Source organism: Pinus tabuliformis, chromosome 4_1 (genome assembly GCF_031772625.1).
Source record: "Pinus tabuliformis cultivar Carrire ecotype Pingquan chromosome 4_1, CPIR1, whole genome shotgun sequence".
NCBI classification, from domain to species: domain Eukaryota; kingdom Viridiplantae; phylum Streptophyta; class Pinopsida; order Pinales; family Pinaceae; genus Pinus; species Pinus tabuliformis.
Genome location: NC_142303.1, coordinates 393,495,697 through 393,516,690, shown reverse-complemented (window position 1 = coordinate 393,516,690; position 20,994 = coordinate 393,495,697). Strand labels below are relative to the sequence as shown.

General features: G+C 37.1%; 1 protein-coding gene across 2 annotated transcripts in view; it reads right to left on the bottom strand.

Moving 5' to 3' along the window:
* Nucleotides 1–20,994, bottom strand: part of GALAK (galacturonic acid kinase) — a 475,159-nt gene that overhangs the window by 330,275 nt on the left and 123,890 nt on the right. For both annotated transcript variants that reach the window (XM_089419802.1, XM_089419801.1), the window contains exon 6: nt 4,392–4,457. In XM_089419802.1, the coding sequence (XP_089275928.1) occupies nt 4,392–4,457 (66 nt within the window). The remainder of the gene's footprint in view (nt 1–4,391; nt 4,458–20,994) is intronic.

Sequence of the window (20,994 nt, the reverse complement as noted above, 5' to 3'; positions counted from 1 at the left end):
CAGTGATTTATATATATATATATATATATATATATATATATCTGGAAAAGCTTTGTATCTTGCTGTGAGCGTAGAACTTTCATATCACCTGGTGCAAAATATTTTGAGGTTTCAGGTCTTTGCATTTTAGGGGTCTTTTCATCTACTTGGAGCTTAAAGTTAAAGTGACAAATTTTAAAGCCCTCCTTCATCAAATCTGAAAAATTCCAAGGGAGTTTCTTTCAACCTGGTCACACAAGAAAATCAATCGGAACAATAGTAATAATAAGCCTAAAATCGCACATGATAATTCCAAGAGTAATCATAAGCATTTAACTCACATCTTTTGCAAATTCGGATGACTGATTTGGGTATTGGAGGATTGATATTTTCACTACAGTAATCTGATCTTTCATTAACAGTGGTATTTTGTGGAGTGGTGTATCCTTTGCAAATCAACCATTGGTTTTAGGTCTAAAATTTTGTCTTGCAGGGACAGTCATCAGTTCTTCCTTAAAGGGACGTTTACCTTCGAAATATTGAGCTTTCTTTACTGCAAAAAATCATTTGCTTTGGAATTGTTGGCTTGGGAATTTTCCTCTTGTTTTCATCTAAGACTGTGAGCCCCTCTCACTGGCATCAATTTGTTGGAGGACTGGTTTTGTTGCTGCAACAAGTTCAATCATCAAAGTGCTAAGCCTCATATTGAAGCAGAGGATCCATCATATTTGTGCACTATTTTATTGGAAAGACAAAGGAATTCAAAGTCTGATCTCTGGATATTTTTTTGGATTTGTCTTTCATCTTAAGGAGTTGTCTTATCTTTGTAACTCTCATATCTCTGTTGTAAAGCTCCTTGAAAAGAAGAGCCTTTCTTTCTGTCCTAGAGGCTTTTTTTTTCCCATTTGTAAGTTCACTAATAAAGCAATTCTTTTTTTTGAGGGAGCTTGGAATTTGTTTCCAAGGCATCCTGTTTCTCCTTATTTAAAAGGGAGATCTTGTGTTTGGTTTTGTAACTCACTAACTTGCACACTGCATTGCATCTTCTAATTGCATTCTCTATCTTGCACTTTCCTAGTTGCTTCTGATCTGATTTCATTGAAGTATTTCCAGCCTTGCTTCAATTGTTGTTTATGATCTAAAGTAATTTTTCTAATAACTGTTAGCAATTTCATCTGCCTTTTCCATGATTGAGAATTGATTATAATATTTACTTGTTCAACCGTCTAAACAAGCAAAGAAGACCTTAAATTCTCTATTGTATAAAGGCATTGTGGAATTTTTGCTCTAACTCTTTTAACTTTAATTATCAGTTTTTCTCTTGAGTAACTATGGTTACTTCATTGGTTATTGTATAAGCTAATCTTGTGTTCTAAGTGTTTATCATAATCTTTGGATTGGTATCTACTTTCCTTGAAGCAGCATTGTTATCATTATAGTCCATTGAAAATCTTGCATCAATATTTGCATTCTAGAGTTAGATTTTGCATTTCACCTAACTTAGTTTGCATTCACCTATCTGGCTTTGTCTAATTTGGCATATTGTTATTTTGTGAGCACTCTATCTTTACTTGCAATTCTATATTATTGCTCTTGTATTGTCATTTAATTTCCTTGCTCATTGTCCATTGATATTGTTACATTTATTTGAGCATCTCTTTAAAAACAAAGTACAAGTTTCTTTTATTCTTGCAAGGTAGATTTTCTGCTCATCTTTTAATATTGTGTCATTTCCTATACTAATACTTGTCTTGTAGCATTATTTATCTTGTGACTTGAAATATCTTGCAAGTGTTGAATCTCTTCTAAGCATTGTTATAAGGCATTGGTTTATCATTGTTAATCTAGTCATTGTCTTATTTATCTTATTGGGATTGTCCTGTTAAATATTTACATTGCTCTTTTAGTAATCAAGCTTGCTAAATAATTTTAATCAAGTTGCTTAGATAAAGAATTGTCTTTCCCTTAGTCTCCTAGACTTGTTGTTGCAACAAGTTTTCCCTTTCTAACTATCCTTAGGGACTACCCCCCTTAGCTTATCTAGGAGAGAGCTTAAACGGAGTGAGTAGGGATTAGGTGACAGCCCCTACTCTGAGGGTTGTGCCTTAAAGATTATACCTTGCGGGGTTAGAAACTTTTCCCGCACTTAGGTGTACATCTTAAGCGACAACAAGGTGTATATGAATTAAGAAATTTGGGTAATCAGGAATTTAGAAGTGCAGCAAGAGAAAATTTTGCAATTAGCAGGAAAGGGTCAAACAGCAACTACAAGAAAGTAGCAGCAAATATAAACAGTGGGTGGACATGAAGAAGAAACAATGAAATTTTCAGATTGGTGACTTAGTCATGGTACAGTTGAGAAACAAGAAATTTCCAGCAAAAACATATAATAAGCTTAAGATGAAGAAGATTGGTCCTTGTAAAATCTTGAGGAAATTTTCCTCCAATGCATATGAAATAGAACTCCCTCAAGATATTGGCATTTCACCTATCTTCAATGTAGCTGATTTATATCATTTCAAAGAAGAAGACAACACTTCAAATGATGCAACTATTAGTGATGAAAATCAGACTGGTGAATGGAAGAGTCAACTGCCAAAAGCAGTTCCAAAAGAGATTGACCCAGTGTTGGATCAGAAATTGATTAAAAGTACCAGAGACAAGGAATATTATCAGTGTTTACTCAAGTGGAAGAATCAACCTGTTGAAGACTTTACTTGGATGACAAAGGCAAAGATTTCAAAGTATGGTACCACTGTGGAAACCCTTATGAAGATTTTATTTCCTCGAGAGTTTGATGCAGGAGCATCACCATCAGTAAATTCATTTTGACCATGATGGTCAAAAATTCATTTACTACAGGAAGTGGGTTTCCTGAATTTATTTTAATTATTGAATATACTTGGAAAAAATAGTATTTAGTTGAAATTGTTACGTATTTTCATAAATTAGAAGTTTGTTGTAGCTGATATCCGAGAGATATTTTAGACAATTTTATTATCTCAAATATTTTCTAGATTTAGGACTCAGATCATAATTAATGGATCTGAACTAATTTATTGTTTGCATTAAAAACAGACCTAGAGTTCAAGAGAGAGATTCAAATAGCTAGAGAGGATTGTGAGTGTGTGAGTGAGATTTAGTGTGTTTTATGAAGAAAAGGACTCAATACATTGAAGAATCTTTTTCCTTTTTATTGATGGATTACTGGTGCTCTGCTTTGATTTGAAATTGCTTCCAATTTATGTATTATAGAACTGTTGTAGAATTCTTTGTTGAGTTTTGATCCGGGCCCCAACGTCTGCACTACATCACCAAGTACACAATCAAAGCTACCATGTTTTTCCGCAACTCGCAATTGGCGTCAACTAGTTTTCACAGATCAAGTCTCATTACAGTGGTATGTCGTCGGGTTCGTTCTACAACTAGCCGAACGAAGAAATTATAAGCCAAAGTTAAAGCATAAAAAGCTTAAGCTTTCATCGTTAGCACGCATCCCAAGATTAGTCGGCTTGTCACAAATTTTGTTAAAGTTTTGTTGAATCTTGCTTGGAGCCCTGACCCCTAAGTAAGCGACTTGGTAGGACCTAGTTGAAGATCACATACCATTTGCACTTGAATCAGAGCAAATCAGACAGACCATTAGTTGGCCTTTGTTTGTTGGACATTTTATATAGTCAACCTGACCCGACTAGTCTGCAGCATAGCCAAACCTGACTTGTCAAGAGCATAAAAATTATAAATCATGGAACCTCCCAAGCCGACTAATTTATCATTTGTAATAAAAGTTTGATAATTGAGTTTTAGATGGGTTTTTATCAATTTTTGAAGAACCAGGTTGCTTGTAAACTTGATTTGAAAAAAAATACCAAGTAGGGGCATTTGGAAATACTGAATCGGCATCAATGCGTGTATGCATACTAAGAAAACAGTGCAGGGCCATTCTCCCTTATGATTATACATCTGAAAGGTTCTAGGGCCCACAATGAATGAGGTAGGTGAGCATTGTGAGCTTGTAGGATTCCATGGGTTGCAAAATACAGCCCTACAAGCCATAGGTCCTAAAGAGGCACACAACATAAATATCAACAAAAGAATACACAAAAAATTTAAACATAGAATCAGACAATCACATTGTCAATTATTCGATATGGTTCCATATGAGGGTATATATAGATGCAGATATACATATATGCATGAACATATGTGTGAGTGAGTATATTTAGAGAGAGAGAGAGAGAGACAATTTGACTAATGGGAAAGAGAAATTTGGTTATTTTAGAGCAAGCATTTTTCCTATATGGGAATTCTATTTAATAGTCTAAGAGATCCTAGACATTATATCTCAATTCCAATAAAGTTTGAACTTTGAACTATCCAATGCAATTTCAGCTAACTTGAATAAGACTTACCGCAGCAGAAGAGCTAATGCCTGAACTATCAAAAGATCCTGATCCCTCAATAAACCCAATAATACCCTGCAAAAGATTGTTAACCAAAATATTAACAGAATGTCAAAATACCACAGTAATTCAAAAGCTGAAATCCATCAACCATGTTAACTTGCTAAACAGTGGAAAATAATGGCAATAAATGTAAAAAAATAAAACAAACCATAACTTAAAAGCATATTCCAATGGCCTAGACCACCAAACTGGAGAATAGACATAATTATGTATGTTAACGCAAGGATTACTCATTATTAAATGTAAAGGAGAGAGAACGAGAGCAAATTTTGAAAACATTGACAAAAAACTTCAATGGTATGAGGTTAAAAATCAACAAACTGCATAGCTTTTTCTTTTCTACAAAAAAATTCTTATATTTACAGACAACTAATTGCAAACATCAAAAGAGAAGAGGAAGGGTATATACAATGGACTTTACATCTTCTTCCAAAGAGCTACTAATGCTGAAATAAAGTCTAAATAGGCCATAAAATGTAAAATTTGAGCATCTTTGATTAACAAAGCTCCTATGTCCTATAGTTGGTGACATACCTCATTATGCGGCATGCCACATAGCACAAAATGCAGGCAAAGAGCTAACCTCAATGCCAAAAACAAACTCACCCTATTTTCCAAAGAATGAACAAAGAAAAAACTTTCAAGGACCATCGAATCCCGATTAAGCATGAACAAACTAGATGGTTCCAATCACCAAACAACACCATCCAACAATAAATCTAACCTTAAAAGAGACCAAGGCAATGGTCCTAAATGAACGCCCACCAACTCCTAGTGAACTAGCACTCCCCAAAAATATGTTTCATCACCTCAAAGCAATGACAAAAGGAACATAGTCCATCTCTTTTCCAATCTTGATTTCAAGGGGATCCCCTAGTAGATAACAAGCCAATAAAAAAACCATAGCTTATGGAACAATAATTCTACCCACCCACCTATCCTCTGCATCAACAAACACCCATCTCACAATGAGAATCAAGCCTAATGAATGTCATTGATGCAACAAGTTGACAAAAGTCCTACTCCTACAACAATTTTCCAAAACTCCAACCCCATTCCCTCCAAAACGACCCAAAATCCCAATGTTCATTTTAAACAAAGCCTACAATAGAATAAGCCCTAACAAATATCGATCAAGGGTCAGGAGGCCACACTCCTAAGCCAAGGAATGCCAACCTTTCCAAGACCAAAGAGATGCATCCAACAAATCTCCCAAAAAGAAGATGCCTTTCCTTCTCAATAACCGAGCCTAAAGTCAAGGGAACATACTAAAATCAGTGCCTTGAGACCTCCAACTTCAAATAGAAAGACGTGCCAAATCCCAACCTACCCTACTTCACTCTAAGTTCCACCTAAACACTCCCACCACTACTCCCCATGCTAACCAAATACTCCTAAATACAAGTGAGCATAAACCTAAAACAGATAGGGTGATATGACATCACACAAAGCAAAATTCCCCACACTTTGCCCATGTACTATACTATCATCATCCTATGCCAAAATAAAACCTGCCAAATGGGTGGTAAGGAAAACTATATACCTTTAATAAAGGCTCTTACTCAAATAACCTAGTTCAAATCAAATGATTATTAACTTAGGCAAACATCCATCTATGCCTTTACAAGCATCATTTCTCTTCACCTTGGTCTTCATAGTATGATCAAAAGATAATATTGACAACCTCTCCTTCAATTATGTTTCCACATAGCCACTAGATATTAAATAGATTGAAACCATGCAAATTGAACTCTCAACCTAGTTTGACTTTGCTTTGATACCACAAAAGTTACAAAGATCCCTAAAGCAAGTGGAAACATCCAAATTTCATACAAGGATGGGTAGTAATAAGTATGTAACAAACACAAGAGACAAGTAAAAAATGGAGAGCTCCAACAACCATACTTATCTAGAGACGTTGTGAATATTTTTTATTTTCTTCTTAGCACTTTATTTGATGATTAGTGTCACCCAAACGCCAAAGTGAAAAGACATTGACACAGTCTAGGAACCTTGTCCATTAACACATTTGGACACTTGTGTGGCCATGATGAACCCCAAGGTACACACTGCAAAATCTACAAGCCTAGTGCAAAGCCTCAATAGGTATAAGTTCAGTCCTCATTAAAACAAGAGATCGGTTACCATTGTCAGCCCAGTAGTCTTTCTCCAACTATTTAGTGGTATCATTAAAACAAGAGATTGGTTACCATTGTCAGCCCAGTAGTCTTTCTCCAACTATTTAGTGGTATCCCAACCACAAGGGAGGCTTCCCTATAAAAATCACCTAAAGGATATTTAATATGAAGGGTTCAAGGTGATTAATGAGGTCTAATGAATAGGATAGGGTACTGGTAGAGCCTGGAGGGGCACGCTGATCTTTACCAAAGAAGAAACACTTTGTCCCTATACCACTTTAAGTAAATTAGAGGGTTGTTATAAGTTAAGGTTTTACATATTTTCAATGATATGGCATTCAATGTCATATAAAAGCCAAGAAAAAGTAGTCTTATAATGATTAATCAACAAAGGGTTGAAACTATTACTTAGAAATGCGAAGTTGAAGGTGTGTAAATGAGTTTTTATGCCTAAAACATGCATAAAACAGCAATATAATGATGATGTCAGCCCTAGAAATAGGGTTTTAACATGCAAAAAATGCTAATTTTGTTTTTCATAATTATTAATGCAATTCCTCCTTAAAGTGCATTGACATGTCAAATAAAATCCTTTTTAGCAATATTTCATGGAAACACTAACCCTAACCCTAGCTATCTAGAAATAAAGATAGAAGAGACATAATTTAGTAATAGTAGAGGGTTTAATCCCCACCACCTAGACAAGTGCCTTGATCTAAATGGGCAATGGAGTCATCTAGGGAAAATTCAATGAGGACAACCTTGTTGGAGAGGGTGAGATGGCAATGGCATCTACCTACACCCTAGCGGCTTTCTTTTTAGGGAGATTTTAAATTTGAGAGATGCGCAACTTGGAGTTTTCTTAAAGGATTCAAGGGAAACAATTATGCATATTGTTGACCACTACGTGTCAAGTTCAACAACCCATAGCAGTGCACCCCCTTTTTTCGCAAAAGGAATAGCGCTTGATCGATGTGTTCCTGCCATCCAGCTATCATCGTCAGCCTGAGGATCATGTTATAATGTAAACCCATTCTACATGTGTATAATGTAAATAATCTCAACAGATCCGTGTTGTGTATGTAATCACCTAGGTAAACCTACTTTTCTGGTGACGATCTACATTCCGGGAGGTTTTTTGTCTCACCGATCCATTCTCGGATGGTCAGCAGAGTTTTCCTTCAGCCTTACCCCAAAGCCGGAGTGGATTTTGTCACTGGGATCTTAGGGGAGTCCTAGTGTTATAGATCGAGTCTCTGTAAAAGTGATTTGGGAATAATCCTAACTATTTGGTTAGGTTATTTTATTACAAATTGCTTAGTCTGCTGGATTATATTTGTGTCGCAGAAATGGGTAGTCTGTGAGGGTCTATTTCAAATGGGTTTTCCTCCTTGAGATGTAAAAAATGTAAAAATCATGATGTAAAGTGTCTTGAGGGTTAGAAAAATAATTTATCCCCTCATAGGTTAATTAATTAAATCTTCTAGCTAAAATTAATTAAAATCCTAATCCAAAAATTTAATTAATTATAGATCCTAGGTAAATTTAAATTTTCCAAAGGCAAAATTCGTGGGTCCTTTAAAAATTAAATTTTAAAGATGTCCAGGGACTAAGGTTAATTGATTATTTTGCTAAATTTTAAACCTTTGGTCTCTAGGGTTAAGTCAAAGTCAAAATTTTGAGAAAATTAATGCAAAATTTTAATTTTTGAATTTATTAACATGCATTAAATTGAAAAATTCGAAATTTCCTCAATATTTAAAATTTCAACGGATGAGATTAAAAGAAATTTTGATCCTCATCAACAGTCGAAATTACTTTGACAAGGATCACTCAAACTAGCCGTTGGAGGATTTATCTTTAAATAGGAGGTCATTTGTCAATTAGGCCATCCGATCTCTGGATCGTGTACTAAGCTCTCAAGCTCTCTTGTATACCTTTTTGAATTAATGCAAGTCTTTGGGGTTTCAACGTGCTGTAGTGTTCCTCTTCATAAATTTATGGTAACAATGTTTTAGTTTCTGCTTAATATTATGTGAAAACTATCAATCAATAGCTCTCTTAGAATAATCTGAATACAGGTATCTTATTCAGTTTGTTGGATCTAGGGTAACATTTTTAATTTTGATTGAAGTAGCGGGTATCTCTATTTCTTCATAATTTTATTGTTGTTCTATTTCTCTACTTGATTTGATGGTTGATCTAGTGTTTGCAGAAGATCTCTTAAGTTCTCATTGAGCGTTTGGGGATAGTTCTCGGTTGGACTAGCCAACTCTCAACACATATTTTCTGAAGAGCCTACTTCATATAAGCCTCAGGATTTATCTAACGATAATCTTTTTGTTTGCAGGGTGTTTTTGGGCTAGTACCTCCCTAAAATTTCAAAATCTTTTAAATATTTTGTGCAAATTTTGATAGATCTGGCTATTAAGAGTCTTAGATTATCAGATCTGGGAGCGGAGTTGGACTCATACTCCTCAGATCTGATAGATCTGTAAATTATTTGTATAGATTTGTAAATTATTTGTATAGATCTGTTATTTACTTGTGTAGATCTGAAATTTTGTAACATAATTTTGAATATTAACACTTGGGTTTTTGGGATTTTCTCTATTTTTGTACATATTGGGTATTGGGTGTTTTTTCTTTTCACTTGTGCAGAAATAGATCTGAGAAATCAACCAAGAAAATCTTCAGATTTGAGCTAGATCTAGACCCTGGAGGGCAAGATCTGGGCTCAAAAGGTTGTTTGCAGAAATAGATCTGAGAAATCAGCCAAGTAAATCTTCAGATCTGAGCTAGATCTAGACCTTGGAGGGCAAGATCTGGGCTCAAAGATTGTTCGCAGAAATAGATCTGAGAAATCAACTAAGTAAATTTTCAGATCTGAGATTTTTCAAGCAAATCTGGGGGTTTTGAGACAGATCTAGGCCCTGGAGGGCAATATCTTATTCCAAATCTTTTTACAAGGTCATCCATTAGATATTTTGCAATAAAGCTAAAGATCTGAAGCAAAATAAATTTTTTTAGAACAAAAGTTTCAAGTTTTGGGGCTCCTAAGCCCAGATCTGCCTTCTCCTAGCCAGTGTTTTACAACCAGGCCGAGTTGACTCGGAAACGGCTTGGTCATACCGAGTCGGAAAAAAAAAATGCGACCAGGCCAAGTAACCGGCCAGTTTGGCCGAGTCAGCTATGACTCGGCCTAGTCATCTAATGACCAGGCCGAGTCATAGCTGACTCGGTCAACCAGGCCGAGTCCGCATTGACCAGGCCGGGTCAATAAAAAGCGGCTGGGCAGCGTTAAACATGTTTTTTTTTTCACTTTTTTGGTGTTTTTTGGTAAAGTTAATAGGGTTTGTGGATTCCAAAGGGTAAAGGTAAATTGTTAAATGCTTTTGGGGTCCATTTCCCCCTCCCAAACTCTATTTAAGACAGCCAAATGCTCTCATTTCACTCACAGCAGTCTTATGCATTTGAGTGAGAGTCTTCTTTGAGAGTTAGTGAGCAGTTCTTGAGCTTGTTTTGGAGCAGCAGTGAGGAGTCTTGGAGGAGCATTGTAGCTGGAGTGAGGAGCTTCTTGGGCAGCCATTTGGAGCAGCATTGAGGAGCTGATTCTTGGAGCAAGCTTGAGGAGGCAGTTTGCGCCTGGAGGTATTTTTTTCCACCCTTACAAATCTGTTTTTGCTTAGTAAATTTTAGGTGCATATCAAGAAAGCTTAGAGAGTGTTTTTTGTCAAATAAATGAACATTGAATCAATTTTATTTTTTTTTTTCATTTTCAGATTGTTTTCCTAGTCAAAAAATGGCACCTAGAGCAAAAGATCCTGCTTGGGCATATGTTGAAATGGTTGATAGTCAAATGCAATGCAAATTTTGCCATAAGAAAATTAAGGCAGGTCCTGGGGGGATTAATAGGCTGAAACAACACTTGGCAGGGATTAAAGGCCAAATTACCCCATGTCCCTCTGATGAAATTGAGGAGATTAGAAAGAATTTGTTGGCCAGCTTTGAAAAATTTAAAGAAGATAAGGCTAGGCAACAAGAGATACAGGCTGAGATTGGGAGGAAGAGGGAGATACAAAGAATGATGGCTACCAACCCCCACTATGATTTTGAGGGTTCTTCCTCTATCCCTCAAACTGAGGCATCCAACCCTTTCCGTTATGTTCCTCCCTCTTTTGGTTCAGTTCAAGATAAGGGAAAGGGTAGAATGAAGGGTAATGTGACTATCAAAAGTTATTTCACTCCCTCCTCTCCATCAGATGCACATGGTCCTGCAGTTAGTAAAGGTCAAATTCAGCCCACTTTAGATGACCATTGGAAGAAAGAATTGAGGGAGACTGCTTGTGACTACATAGCTAGATGGTGGTATGATGCTGATATCCCCTTTAATGCTGCTCGTTCACCATATTATGAGCCTATGTTTGATGCCATACATGCTGCTGGAAAAGGCTTCAAAGGCCCTACTATGCAAGAGCTAAGGGGGGTTCGTTTGCAGAAAGAAATTCAATCCATTAATGAGTATTTGCAAGAGTTCAAAGACTCATGGGCAAGAACAGGGTGTACCATCATGTCAGATGGATGGACTGATCAAAGAAACCGTACCATCATAAACTTTCTTGTCTTCTGCCCACAGGGAACCATGTTTTTAAAATCAGTTGATGCATCTGATAAGGTAAAAGATGGCCACTTGTTGTTTCAGCTATTGGATGAGGTTATTGAGGATGTGGGGGTGGCTAATGTTGTTCAAATCATCACTGACAATGCCTCTAACTATGTTCTTGCTGGTAAACTGTTAGAGGAAAAACACAAGACCATCTTTTGGACCCCATGCGCTGCACATTGCATAGACCTCATGCTTGAGGATATTGGAAAATTAGATTGGGTCAGAAACACTGTAGATAATGCCAAAAGCATAACAAAATTTATCTACAATCATACACTGGTTTTGAGTCTCATGAGGAAACACACTGGAGGCAAGGATATTATTAGGCCTGCCATCACTAGATTTGCTACACATTTTTTGACATTGCAATCTATGCTTTCCCAACATAGAAACTTGCAAAGGATGTTTTCCAGTGACGAATGGAATCAAACCAATTGGTTTAACAAACCAGAAGGCAGAGAATTGAAAAGGAAAGTCCATGATGAAACTTTTTGGAGAAAGGCAGCAGAGATTGTGAAGCTTGCTGAGCCACTGGTTAAGGTGTTGCGGTTGGTGGATGGGGAAAGGTTGGCTATGGGCTTCATTTATGAGGCTATGGATCAAGCAAAGGAGCAAATAAAGACAGCATACAAGGATAGAGTGGCAAAGTATGGGCCCATTTGGGCAATCATTGATGAAAGATGGAACAATCAACTCCATCGCCCTATACATGCAGCTGGGTATTTTTTGAACCCACGGTATCATTATAGAGCTAAGGAGTCAGGAGCTTTGAGCGGGGAGGTCAGAGATGGACTGGTTGATTGCATTGAACGCATGATCCCATCGGAGTCTGATCAACTGCAGATACATCAACAGGTCACATCCTTCAGCAATGCAACAGGTACCTTTGGGAAGAACCTAGCAAAGATTGCAAGAGAAGCAGATGAGCCAGGTAAACAAAAATTTCAATTTTCAATTTCTTAACGGTTTTACAGTTTTACTTTTTTTATTAAAGACTAAAGTTTGTTAAATCATTTATAATTTGAAAGTTAGATATAATTTGTAATTTTGTTGAGCTTCAGCCTTCATCTAACTCATAATTCATTACACTCCTATGTTTTTTGCAGCACAATGGTGGGAGGCCTTTGGTGGCCAGTGCCCTCAATTGCAAAAGTTTGCAATTCGTATTTTGAGTCAAACTTGCAGTGCATCTGGGTGTGAGCGCAATTGGTCTGTCTTTGAGAGGATTCACACAAAGAAGAGAAACCGTTTGGAGCAAAAACGGTTGAATGATCTAGTTTTTGTCCAATACAACCTTCGGCTCAGACGGAACCAATTGCTGAACAAAAGACTTGATTCAGATCCCATTGTGTTGGAAGACATTGATCCAACATCAGATTGGGTAGTGGAGAGTCGTGCACCAGAGTTTGATCCTGATGAGGATCTTGATGAACTTGGCCTGGGTCTGGAACATCAACTTCAGCCTGTTCAGTTGAATGCAGATCCCGATCCACCAGCCTCAGTCTCACAGCCAGCAAGGACTCCGAGGAGTAGGACTCCAGTTGTAGGTGCTTCCTCTGCTCAGCCACGACAGAAGCGCAGCCGCATATCTACTCTATCTCAGCTTGCATCTGCTAGTGGTACTGGCACCACTTCTACAGTTGCAGTTGGAGACGATGATGATGAGGAGGCATGGGGCCCCTTGTCTGACTCTGATGATGATGATGAGTCTGATCCAGAGATTGGTCGATATGATCTTGGCTCCTCTGGCAGTAGCCAGTAGTACTAGTATTGGAGTCTGGTCAGCATCACAGTTTACTTTTGTTGTAGAGGCCATTTCTAGCCTCCTTGGTTATTTGTATTTTGTTTTGAGTCTTTGATCATGTATGACAGTTGACTATGTATTGCCATTGGGTACCATTTTGATATAATGGATTGGTTCATGAGCCTACTTTGATCATATGTTGTCTTCCATCTATATTATAATGCTATGTGTTTGGAAACATGAATGAAAATCTTTAAAATTATGTTTAAAATATTTAAAATTATGTTTTTTTATAAAAAAAATAAATATTTAATGTATTTTTTACAACGACCGAGTCATTGAAATCGACTAGGCCGAGTCATTACCGAATCCTGGTCGGAGTCGGAGTCGATCCTCGGCCTGGTCGGAGTCCTGGTCCTGGTTGTAAAACACTGCTCCTAGCCCAACACTAGTTCTATTGGGCCTAGTGCTAGCTCTCATTGGCCTAGATTTCCTTTGCTCCATTTCTGATTTGAATATTTGATTTTCTGAAGCTAATCATTGGTGGGTTTTTGCAAAAAATTTGGTAAAAATTTGTGTTTCAGGTATATAAAAATTTTGGGCAACTTGGGCAAGTGATCTTCAAGGCCTAGGGCCTAAGGGTTTGATCTCTAAACCACCTTTTTCCTCACTGTTTGCTACAGCAGTCATATACCTTTCTAATAGTGGTGAAAAACACATCTAAGTGGTTTGAAATTAATTAAAAAATTGTTAAATACATTAAAAAGTCGTTTATGTTTGATGTGTATCAAGTATTTGCCCTAGATCTACATTCTGGCTCACTGTTATCTTTGAATAATTCTGTTTCTGAAGTCTGAAATATAACAGTGAAAAAATTTCATGTGGGTTAGCCTAAAATCAGTGCCTAAGTTGTCTAATACATTAAGGAATTAATTTCTTGAGTTGGGCATTCATCATTAGGCTTATTTCATGTTTTAATTTTGGCTGTAATAAGTATATCAGATCTGATATAATTCCGGAAATCACATCATAACAGGCTGGAATTTTTTAATAATTCATGTGGACAAGTTTGGAAAAATTTCGGTAAATTTTTTGCATAAAGATATCATTGATAGCTTACTGTTTCCATTGTCATATCGCTGCTGTCATAAAGTTTTTTTTACTGTTGTCCTAAAAATTAATTTCTAAAATTTAAGTACTCTGTCATGGAATTGTGATAAAATGCATATCCCTTGTTTCATAAACTGAGTATTTTTTTTTTTTTGAGCATCTATTGACATTGATATCGAATTGCAAAGTTGTTTTTGTTCTCTTTGAGCTAAATTGTATCAAGAAGATTTGAAATAAGCTGGTGTTTTAACTGTAGTATCTTCAAGAGTCTATTTTCTAAGTCTTCATCTTAAAAAAGGCAAGCATTTCATTTGGATAATTGAGGGCTTCTGCGGCATAAGTGTTTTCCCATTCTCGAGTCTAACTTCATCTCATCTTCTGGTGCATTTGCATATAAGTTAACTTTGCATAGATAAAATTTACTTCCAAGCATAAGCTTGGTCGATAGACAGATAGATCTCCATCCGTCTTTTCTTGAGAAGCCTGTTTTAATAGTACTTAAAACGGTGACCTTACAGTTGTCAAAGCCACAGTTCTCTGCAGCGCCGAAGGCACCAGGTATGTTAGAATTTCAGGAGAGGTATCGTTAATCACACCTTAGTGTGTTTCTCCTGATCTTCTCTCTGTCAATTACTACGAAATCAGCCTCAACACAGAAAGGATTGAAGGGTTCACATTTAAATATGCGTTTAACTAAAATTAACCAAGATTCTTGCATCTCACATTAGTTTTAGGATCTGCGTTTCGTATAAAATAGTCATTCATCTGAGCAGCAGTTGCTAATCGATTACTTGGTCTTAATTTCCCTAGCAAGATCATTGACTAAATAAGGCACTGGTATCAATCGTTTAAAATCTAATCAAATCCTATAAGTCTTGCTAAATCTTAATCAAGTACTTGATCGCTTCACTGTGTCTCCCGAACCAGCTAGTTCTTCTTTATTCCACTTTTCCATAGGGTCTACCCCCTTAGCCTGCTGTAGGGAGACAGCTTAAACAGAGAGATTGGGGATCAGGGTGACAGCCCCCGATCTGAGCCATTGTCACAGTGCCTAGACATTCTGTGCGATAACACATACCATAAAGGAGCAAGATTTTTATATAAATTTAGAAATTTTAACCATGGCACGTGTAAAAAGTGTACTTTACACAATATAATATGCAAAATATAGAAGATATGCAACAAACTTACAAATTTTCCACAAGAATCTCTTCAATCAATCTCAAGAAACCAACTTCAAGCAAAAGATCCGCCTCCAAAGCAACTCACGTTGATTTTTGTAGATATGGTCGGTCCTCATATTTCTGAAATGATAAATAAAATTGTGGATTCCAAGTTGGCTCCAAAAAGAATAAAACTTTAATTTTTAAATTCTGAATTTTTCCTCCCAAATGTAAATGTCCGCTCCTCTACGAGTTCAAGTCAGCTCACCCCAAAACACACACCTATTCGTCCTCATCCATTCATTATAAATCAGCCATTCATCCTCTCCTTTTGAGCAAGATTTTCGGATCACAAAAGACATCATCTAAGGCAGAATTTCAAGCCAATATGAGGCAAGTAAGAGAATGAATCTAAGGAAATTTTTGAGGCATGAAAGGAGGACGAATTCTCTGATGTAGGAGGCCAAAATTTCAGAAGAGCAAAATTTCAGGAGGGTGAATTTTATCTTTGTTTGATCATTGATCAATTTGATTTGATTTGATTGGAAAATTTCAGATTGTATCTCTTGTTGAATAGTCAAATTTCTCTAAGAAAAGGTTGTTGGGCTTTTCCCCTAGTTTGGGGTTTTCCTAGGGTAAATTTTGTGTTTCTTGTGTTAGGTTGTCTCTTCTATTGAAAAGTATAACTAGGTACATGTCATTATGATTTTATGTAATTGATGTAAAGAAGAAAATAAAATTATTATTGTAATGCTTGTGTCATGGGTTTCATGAGCAAGGAATTCTGTTTTTTGTATGACTCCCATTGTGAGTCATTAGGATTGATCATAAAGTCAATATGAGTCAATGTCATGTATGAAGGACCCTTCTTAGGCATGTTACAAATGTATGTAAGTCAATAGAATTGTCAAAGTAGCCCTCCAAGACAAGCACAAGTTATCCCTCTTCAAGTCGGCTTTAAGATGAAATGCAAAACTCATGTCGGCTCACCTAAATTAGAGACACAACTCTTCATATGATCATGTCGGCTAATTACATGGACAGACTACTATAAATAGGCAGCTCGGCCTATTCCACAGTCATGCAATTCGGATCTCCTCTGCAATTCGGGTATCTACTATAGAGACAAGTTCGATTGACAATTGAGGCAAGGAGCTCGGATAAGGGTACAAAGATAAGCTCAATTTCGGTATTATCAAATTCTGGTTCAATGCTATCTCAGATGTGAAATCTCAATGCTATATCACAGTCAAAAGTTTTGGTGATACCATAGTGACATCCCCTCACTGTCTCGGTGCTATATCACAGTAAGGATCTCGGTGTAATCTCTGTCTCACAGAAAAGAGAATTCAGTGCCACCACAACAAAGAGAATTTGGTGCCACCACAGGAAGAAGGTCACAAGTGTGTGACAAGGTCTCGGTGCTATTACATGAAGAAGGTCTTGGTGCTACCTCAAAGAATAGTGACTATGGTTCAGTGGTGTGACTTCAGGATTCAGTGCTACTGCTAAAGGAGAGGTTCGGTATCCTTGATAAACTCAGTGACCACAGAATTCGGTACCATTACAGTGACCTCAATTTGGTGTCATCACATGACCACAATGATCTCATGTGGTGCGAAATCTGAAGTAGAAGGAACTAAGAGAGAGTAAACGAGAAGGTGGAAGAGGACTTGTGTCTTGGTCTTGGAGTGGCAAATAGGTCAAGCGTCTAGGTCTTGGTATTCGTCAATTGGAATCTTTATAAGAAGAATTTGTGCGGGTTTTCCTCTCAAAGAGTGAGAGGTTTTGGCCCTGGTAGATAGCCTACATCCTGTGTCTCTTGTCTATTTATGTTCATGCATTGGTAGTTGTTTGATGAAAAAGAACACTAATAACTTAAGCAAAAAGAAGATCCTAATCTAATGAAGTAAAAGGCACTCACAAGCAGTTACTAATTAAGAGAAATCACCTAATTCATGATGCCCTAGATTTCTCAACATCTTGATGTTTTCATTGTCATTAATGTTTTATAGTTGATGATTTTTCTTGTATAATGTTTTAATGATGAATGTGGTATAAGATGAATTGGTTAAGAAACGTTGAAAGTAATTATTTTTTTGGAAATCTCTAAAAATCAACAACTCATACAATAGAAATCACATTGTGGTCAAGAAGAAGAGACAAGGAGCTAGTGCACACTTTCAAAGAGAGGAAAGTTTGATGAATGAATGATGATCCAAATGAAATGAGATCCCCCTCTATTTATATGAGGGCAACCAAGTCACATTTTCATTATTTTACAAGCAAAACCCTATAAAGTTCACTTGAGCATTCAACAAGCTTAGAAGGTCACAAGTCAAACTTAAAATAGCTCTAAAACATAACAAAAAGACAAAAATAGCCCTCACATGTGAGAAATAAATGTCTCTGCCATGACATCGCCCTCTAGAAATGATCAAGGTCTATCAAGCAAGTGATGAATAGGTCTGTGAGTGCTCCTCACTCCAAGAGATGCTCAAAATACATGGGTACATCTCTAAAAAGTCCTCTTGGAGCATGACATCATCCCATTAGAGAAATTTTGAGGTCTAAAATGGGCCTCCTAAGGAATATTATAAAATAATAGTGGAAATAATAAAATAAGATTAGATTACATCATCAAATTTTAGAGGGAAAAAAAAAGAAAATAACTATTTTTTCAACTCATATTCTCAACCTATCTCTCTGTAGTTTTACACAAATTTCGAGTGGGAGCACTCATTGGATGCAGAATTTAATTCCTCATCCAAGGAGTACCCATGTTGCATACTTTCGATGGACCCTGCTACACGAAAAATGAGAAATATTTCACATATTTTCATGTATTGCTCATTTTTCATGTAGCATGGACCATCAGAAGTATGCAACATGGAAACTCCTTGGATGAGGAATTAAATTTCGCATCCAACGAGTGCTTCCACTCTAAATTTCAGTAAAATCGTCAAGATATAAGTTGAAAATACGAGTTGAAAAAAATAGTTTTTTTATTTTTTTATTTTTTAATCTTTTCTCTTTTACTCCAAAAATAGTGAATCATCCCCCATGGTTGACATCATCATCTTGAATCCTATTGGTCCTTATAAAGTTTATTTTGGTTGTACATTTTTGTTTTGAGGCCCATTTTAGACTTCAAAATTTCTCTAATGATCACCCTTCTAAGGTTTGTGGGGGTGAAGTGGCATGATGCAAGTCGAGTGTTGGAGTCCAAGGAGAATGTGCAAGTCCTCCCAATTCATCTCAAAGATGATCATCCTCATTTGAGCTCTGGAACAAGCAACACCCATCAAGCAAGTTCAAGGCTAGCCTGGGAGCGTCTGCATGTTTAATTTCAACTACTAGCCAAATTTATTTTCTCACAACAATTAATTTTATCCCCAACAATTTATTTATTTAGCCAAACAAATGTTGAATTACTGAAAAACAAAAGCATTGGTATTTTTAACTTCTAGAAATAAATATATGCAACAGAATTTAAATCAAAGAGATCAATCACACATTGCAAAAGTAATTCACCCACAACAATTCTCCTTCATCTAATAATGTGTAAAATCTGGGTTTTTTACTCGTAGAGATAAAACGAAAAATTCAATATCTAGAACGTGTAACTTGACTCCCACAAAATGAATTCAGCCCTGGAAATTCGGCCTAGCAAGGAAGGGATTCTCCACCACCCCCATCTTATCTCGGTACTTCACAAACTTCCCTTTCACAAGAGGCTTAATGAGAACATCTACCACTTGCTCCTCCATAGAAATGTACTACAATCTCACAACACCTCTTTGGACCCTGTCTCTGATGAAGTGATATTTGATCTTGATATGCTTGGATTGATCGTGAAACACGAGATTCTCAGAAAGCTTAATGCAACTATGATTATCACAGTGAATCACCATTGGACCCATCTACGAATCAAATAGTCCTACACGAATCTTGCAAAGCCACATTGCCTCACAACTCGCCATACTTGCTACCATGTACTCTGCCTCTGCTGAACTAAGTGCCACTGACTATTGTTTCCTGTTGAACCATGAGACCATGGCTAATCCCAAGCTGAAACAACATCCAGATGTGGATATTTTGTCCACTACACGCCTTGCCCAATCATAATCTATGTACCCTTGCAGCGCCACTCCTCCAACTCTGACATACCTCAGTCCAAAGTTTATCGTACCACGCAGGTATCTCAACACATGCTTCACTGCCACCCAATAAACCTGTCTCAGCTCCACCATAAACTAGCTTAGTGTGTTCACAAAAAAACATATATCCGACCTAGAGATCACTGTTACTGCTCAATTTAGCAGGGGTCCTAGGAGGGGTTCCTATGGGACTACTACTAGATCAAGTGACAACAATGGGACAAGGACCCACTGTCACCTCAGTCGATGTCCCCTACTCTTTACGGACTTTCACCGATGGGAGGGATCCCGATATGATGGAAGTCACTATGAATGATAAGTCAACGATTGGATAGGTAGTGATTCCTAAAGCCCATTCACAAGAGAGACTCAAATGATAGGATTTGCTTGCCTTTGAAGCAAGGTGTGGGGCTCTCCAAGGAAGGCTCAAAGGAGGCCTAGACCTAGGGATTAGAAATATCTCTTGACAAGGGATGTCTTAGACCCAAGGTTCCTAAAAAGAAGAGGTTTCTAAGTGACCTTGTGAATAAGAAATGGTAGAGATGTGAGACCACAAAGAAGCCCAAGGGGACCCAAACAAGAACTAGGGTTTCGGGTGAATCTTTAAACAAAGAACCTAGGTTAAGCAAGGGGGAAGAAGGGATCAGTAATAGATGAACTTCCTTTGAGTTTTCAAGCATAGGAAATCCCTAAGAAGACAACTAACCTAAATGGATGAAAAACCTAACGGTTTGGGAGCTAGGGCTTGATGTATCTCACAAACAAACTGTGGGATTGATCTCAAATTTGGAGGGCAAGTGGAGGATACCCCAGCGTAGTTCCTGGCCAATTCGCTAAGCAAACTGATGGTCGGAATGGATTTTGCTAGAAGCCCTAGGAAAGTCGTTTAGGCTTAAGGCAAGAAATTTGAAAAAGGATGAGAAATTATGGTGATCATCAAGGGTTTGTAGATCAGTGCCTAGCCTATTGTGGAGAATGAAGTCAAAGTGTGTTTGATTTAGGATTCTCACTTTATCAAGGAGCCCTATTGCAACTTCGCATGCTCTGGTGAAGCATCTACAAGGTCACAAGAAGCATTTATACTTCAATTTGCAAAATAATGGAGTTTCAAGGTCAAAGTTTCACAACTCACCCCTAGGAACATTCACTTCTTATTGCCAAAATGAGTAACATATGCAACGAGCCAAGATCACATGTGCTTTATGAATTCACATCAACATTAGGGCACAAGAAAAATCAAGACATATCTTTCCATACATGAGATATTAAGCATCAGAAATTTTGCAAGAAATAGCACTTACATGACAAAAGAAGTATATCCATCCATCGCATTTGCAAAGAATGAAGCTCCAAGACAAATAGCAATTATCCAAACATCAAAATGCATCAAATAATCTCCAATTCGTCCAAAATAGCATGTTCGAGTTCTTTCTCCAAAGAGATACAAATCCAAGTGATGATGAATGAGAGAGAATGCCTCTCTTTAATTTATACAATCCCCTAAGGGATTCAAATGGCTTATTTTAGCCTAATAGCCCCCAAAATAAAATAATGTGCAAAATAACAAT